Below are 6,000 nucleotides of genomic sequence, written 5' to 3' on the forward strand. Positions count from 1 at the left end.
CTTCCAGCCTGAATTATCTTCTGATCCTAAGTTGGCAAATGAAAGGACAGTGTCTGAAGAAGTGGTTAGAAGTGAATGGAGACTACAGAAGGACTATATATATTTCAGTCTCTCCAAAAATTATTCATTGCAAAGACTGATGTTTCCTGAAAAGTAATTAACTATTTTTCTCAGATGAAAAATCAAACACCTGAAGATTTTGAACAATATTAGTTTAATCAATTGCTATAACACGTCTGCAGTAGCTTTTAGCAGTAATTTTTGCCCAGAATTTCTCCACAAAATTAACTTCTGTCACTAAAAACATCAGTCATGAAAAAGGTCAAGGAAACGCTGGTGTAGCAATAGCTATGTACATCATATGAAGGATTATAAAGACTTACTACACTGAAATGTCGAGGGAAAAAAGTCATAAATGTTAAACCATGTGAACACTCTTTAAGGATAGGCTCCTAATTGCAAGTGACAAAGTTGTAGCCTTCTTACAGAAATTCTCCTAAAAGATTTATGCTCCAGAAAAGTGAGATGTTCAGCTAACTCAATGGGCTCCAGATGGTCAAACAGCAGGCAGGCTTTTCCTTTCTTGGAAATCCTCTTCCTCTGTGTAACTCTTCTCATCCAGTCATAGGAAGGACTGCAATAGAAAATGGGTACATTTCTCATTTCTGTTTGGGTACATGTGAGTGTAGCCCACAGTTTGCACACATAGTATAAAATTAAGAGACAGATCATGATTTTTTTAGATCTGTGACATCCAGTACATAATAAACAGTCACTGTAAGACCTGTTCAGGTGCATAACAGAAGATAAGAGTTTTGGAAGTGTTACTGCAAATGGTAATTAATAGTAGGTTTCCATCAGAACAAAAAGACAATGTACTCTTCTCTATGATACAGGAAGCCATAATTAAAAAATGCCTTGGGGATACCAAAAGAACAGGTCATACCAAATTCTGACATAGAATATAAAAAAAGACTTGAATAACATCAAGGATTAGTTTTTACTCCGTAAGACCAACTGGTCCATTAAATAATGGAACAGCAGAAACAGTCGAACAGCTAACAAAACAGTAAGAAGTGGGTGGACAAAAAGGCAAATAATTTGCTTGCAAGCAATGGAATAGTTCCTACTTATATACAGTAAAAGCACATTAGAGAGTAGAAAGAAGTTGCTAACAGTATTTTAAAGTGAAGATTTAAAAGACAATATTAATGTGATTTCACTGGTACTGTTCTTGCAGGAAGTCTTGCAACCTTCATTGAGATTAATAGTGCTGACTTCCAGGTTACTGTGCCATTTTTAAATAAGGAAAAATCACTATGCATATGTCATATTTTAAAAGAAAATCTGAAATATCAGGTGAGATACAAGAGATAAAAGACAATCTTAATTTCAGCATGTCAATGAAATAGTAATCATTTAGATGCAATAAAACTACAAATATGAATGCTAAAAATCATCCAGTTAAATCATAGAAAAGAAGCACACCGAAAGCCATTAGGAAAAAATAACATCTTACTGATGAAAGAACAAAAAAGCTTCTCTGACAAAATGTAAGATTTACACAACATGCCAATCACTGCATTGCTTGTCATTCTGTATGAAAAATTATAGGAAAGAAGTAATATTAATCACTTAATAGGCACTAGATTTGTCAGGAAAATTATTTCTTTCCCACTTATATAAAAAACTTGCATACAGATAGGAATCTTCTCCTTACTGTGACACTACAACTGTAATTTCAAATTTTTAGTAAGTTCAAATTTACAAGAAAATATAATCTTTTTATAACTGTGTTTTTGCTCTCTCAAGGTCAAGATAGCCCCTAATATCTTTATATTTTGCACAGAACTAGAATTCAGCTGTCACAGAGCCAGAGAGAAAGATGTTGAAGCTCATAACATCCTCACATGCTGGAGATATCAATGAGATGGATGTGATCCTCATATCCGAGCTGGCTGGCTACTTCTCGAAACTCTTCAGTCAAACGAATCAGCCCAAGATCCAAGTTAAACTCCGCAGGAAATTCCAAAATCCAGTATCTGAAATCCACAGACGGTGGTTCAGAGATGCCCAAGGATTCAGGTGTAACATTCAGTGGCTGCATATATATACTCACACTTCATTCAATAGGACTTATAAATATTTCAGACCCAATGGCTTTTGGGCAGAGAGGGTAGACTACCTCATCTTGTTACTGCTGTAATTATCTATGACACTGAAGTGGCAAAAGCCACTTTATGATATAATTTCCCTTTGTTAATTCACCACAGCACAACATAGCAGCATGTTATTGAAATGCAAAATTAAAGTGATGCCTCAGGTGGCACACACGTGTCCTGACTCATGCTGCCAGGACACCCAAATGACACTTGTACTTATCGCTTGTCTACATGAGACACTTCATCTGCTCAGAAAAGATTTTTCAATGAAAATGAAAATATGAATTTGAGAGACAGTTCTATCATTATAACCATGTAAACAAGATATCTCCTGCTGTTTAAGGGGGTATGGGTCCTGCTTTCAATACCTCCCTCCTTTTCTTCACAGTGATATAACTTAGTCTAGAGGAAGAAAGAAAAAATGTCTGTTTGAGGGAAGTAGGTTATATCATGTTAGCTTAAAAATTCCTGCTTTCTTTTTTACAGAGAGATGTTCCTACACAAGCACAGCCTAACACATGAAAGCTTTCCCACAGAAGCAAGGTCAGAGACAGTCAGTGCAAAGATCAAAACACACTCCACCTGTAACAGCTTTGGCATTATTAACACACTCCTGTTGTTATAAATCATGTAGGGATTGCATGACCTGAAAATGATAGCCCAGAAGACAATCTTCCTCTACCGCACTAGATTAAATCTGGAAGCAAAATATGTCTATATCTCTCCTCTGTGTGGCACTGAACTAGTTACCCTCTAAGAGATGTCACTCAAACACCAGGTAAGTCATAGCACAAGTTTTCAATCAGCTTTTTAGGTCACTACAGTTGACCTAAAAAGTTGTTTACTTTGGCTGGATGGCTCAACGTAAGCAATTGTTTTCAAAGCACAGAAATTCACCCTTCACTATGGACAGGAGATCAAGTTTTTAAAAAAAAAAAAAAGAAAGAAAAGTTTTCTATTTCCATGGTGTAGGTTTAATCTTTACAAAAATAAATTACATTGATAGTATTCATAGAAGCATAAAACCAAAATGCTAGAGGACCAGAAGCATGCTTACCTCATGAAATAGCAGATTTTTAATCGGAATTCATTGCAGTTCTCCCCATTGGCATCTCTATATGTAGGCTAGTTAAAGAAAGCTTTGTGTGTCTTGATTCAGTAATGCTGTTTTTATCCATGGAAGACTGACACTAGACCAGCTGAATAAAAAAACAGTATCAAACTTCTCTTTTAGAGACAACAACAGTATCCTCTGATACTTCATTCACTTTCACAGCATCTTAGGGACACATTTCCTGGCTGCCACTTTGTTTTTTGCCCTAGCAAAGATGCTTCTGTTACACTATTCTGAATATTCTTCTGAACAGTTTCTTGCCAGCTCTGGCTAACCAAATACGTTCATACTTCTGATTACTAAAGTCTTTAGGAGGTATAAATGACATGTAGGTGCTCAGCTACCACTGAAAGTTCATATCAGCCCAAGGTCAGTGGTCAATGCACATTTGAAAAGTTACATTGGCAATGTATTTCCATTTATTCATAATTAATTCAAAGGATGCCTCAGCAAATGTGTACATATGGAGAAAGTTCACAACCAACAGCAGAAAGAAGCTCACAGACTTCCACATTTTAGGCTGAAAAAATGTTACCCCTAAATCGTGTTTGCCACTAATTAATTGACACATTTATACATGCAGTCACAGAAACAATCTGCTTTTGATGTTGAAATGTCAATTTGCAAGTCTTCCTGAAAGGATATGTGGACAGAAGCTTGCCAGCCAGCTCTGTGGAAGGCAGATACCACCGGTGCATTAAAAGAAATGTTCTTGGTAAATGGCTGGAACACCGATTTCCTTTGTCATCTGCAAAAGAGAAAGAAGTGAGTTAACCATATTATTCAGGAAGAGAGAGGAGCTTTGAGTCAGAGAGAAAGGATCAAAAGTGGCAACGTCGGGTCATTATCTACCAAACAGGTAGGAAACAAAACCAAATAACACAAAAGCTCCTTCAGTGATAACTACTGCTAGATTGTAGCGGTAGGTAAAAAATTAATCAGTGTAGATAACAGGCCATAGCTAGAAAATTGGGGTATGGACAGCACTATGCAAAATATTATACAAACGGACTGCCAGTAATCCAAAGAACAAATCCCAAATTAGTCAACCAAAAGGGCAGGGAGATGATTTATGTACAACTACTTACAATATTTCTTTTATTGCAGCTTTATAGCTTTACGCTAACAATTGCACTGTTAAAAAAGGGATCTGCCTCAAGGAATTAAATTTCAAAGCAGCACCTCACATCTGTGCCCAGGGTCCCAGCTCCAGCTGCTGTGCAGATCATTGTGTTTTTGCAACATAGCCACCTAAACTACAGAAAGTTATTCCCTAGCACGCTGCCTGACCATCAGCGTTCCTCAACATCTGCCATCTTAGATTATTTTCTGTCTGTCACTCTTTTAAAAGACAGTAGTCAATACGCATGTATGGAACAGGAACACACATGGACTACACTTGTCAAGAGAGTGTGTATACAAGGAAGAGAGGCATGATTTCTGACAGACGAGTATATCGGCTCTGCTACCTTTCATCAGGTATTTAGAACAACAGGTTCGACAGTAGTCTACAAACATGGATATATGGGGATGCAATTCACTCAGTAGCAAGATCTGCCCTTTAATTATTTCATCTCTCTACCTTTAGATACTTGTTTCTCTCCACAAGGGGAAAAAGCCCCAATACCTCATTCCAATCACAAGCTGTCCTGCATTTAAAGAGAATCTAAGCATAGCTTTATGAATTAAGGCCCCATTTCAAAGCACTTAAACGCATCCATGAACTCATCTGACTGCAATGTGACATATGTCATGATTAATAGTGTTATGGATCAAGGTCTATTTCATCACTTCTTTCCCTCAAACCTTGTACATCAGATTTTAATAAGAGTAAAAAGATTACATGAGCCTTAAGTAATATACTTGCCAATTATTGCATGATGATTCAGACAACCTTTCCAAAAAATGACTGGTCAGAAATGCAGCTGTGTAACCACTCAAGACAAAGACTGATGCCAGAAATAACTCCTTGAATAATTCAACTAGAGAGTTCTCTGGGTGAAGGCCAGCATTTTAAAAACCACTATACCCACCATTGTGCATTATCTGTATTAAGAAAATGTAATACAGTATGTATGTGATTAAAATTCTGGCCTGTGTGATTCTGGGCCAAAATGAAACACGGAAAATTTTACAGAAGAGAAATGATGTGTGCCAAGGGAAAGACTGGCTAAATCAGAGAATGGCAGGGGCTATATTATAAGGTGAATTTCAAGAACAGCAAAGTAAAATATTGAAAAAGCGTACCAAACATTTCAATGCAAGTGTTCAAGAGCTCATCTAATGTTGCGGCCTTCCCAAGTGTGTTTGACCCCATTGTCCTTTAATCGTTGTCAAAAAATAAGAGACATTTTCACCACGTAGAAGGATGCTTCTTCAGCTGCACAGCTTTTTCACTTTATTGTTGGTTGCATTCTTAGCTGGACTTCAAGGAAAATCTGAAGAAAGTAAAAGAAACTGTAATTATATAAGTATATGGAAGACCTATCAGGGTGCAATGTTTACAGTTCGACTCCTCTTTTCTATAAACTGTTTTTTCCTCAGATGATACAGAGCACGTGAAAGACTGTCGAAAAAAAATCCCTACATTCCAGCTTGTGCTTTTAAGTGTTGTCCAATTGTTTGTCCAGTAGCAGAAAACAAATCCATAGCAGGGGTTACAAAACAGAAACCAGATGGCAAATGAGGGCATGCATGTACGATGACGCACATTTTGTTCAGGTC

The 6,000-nt window shown here is 37.0% G+C and overlaps 1 protein-coding gene across 1 annotated transcript in view; it reads right to left on the minus strand.

Annotated features, from left to right (window-relative positions):
- RASGRP3 (RAS guanyl releasing protein 3) overlaps positions 1-5,593 on the minus strand; it is a gene marked incomplete at its 3' end in the record, with an annotated part of 30,383 nt that extends 24,790 nt beyond the window's left edge. Inside the window, exons 1-5 of the mRNA XM_010171738.1 lie at positions 5,524-5,593; positions 3,922-4,024; positions 3,220-3,282; positions 1,911-2,042; positions 487-634 (exon numbers count right to left, since the gene is read on the minus strand). Of these exons, the coding sequence (XP_010170040.1) occupies positions 487-634; positions 1,911-2,042; positions 3,220-3,282; positions 3,922-4,024; positions 5,524-5,593 (516 nt within the window). The remainder of the gene's footprint in view (positions 1-486; positions 635-1,910; positions 2,043-3,219; positions 3,283-3,921; positions 4,025-5,523) is intronic.
- Positions 5,594-6,000: the final 407 nt, after the last annotated feature.

This window comes from Antrostomus carolinensis, unplaced genomic scaffold (genome assembly GCF_000700745.2).
Source record: "Antrostomus carolinensis isolate BGI_N321 unplaced genomic scaffold, ASM70074v2 scaffold20357, whole genome shotgun sequence".
NCBI lineage: Eukaryota > Metazoa > Chordata > Aves > Caprimulgiformes > Caprimulgidae > Antrostomus > Antrostomus carolinensis.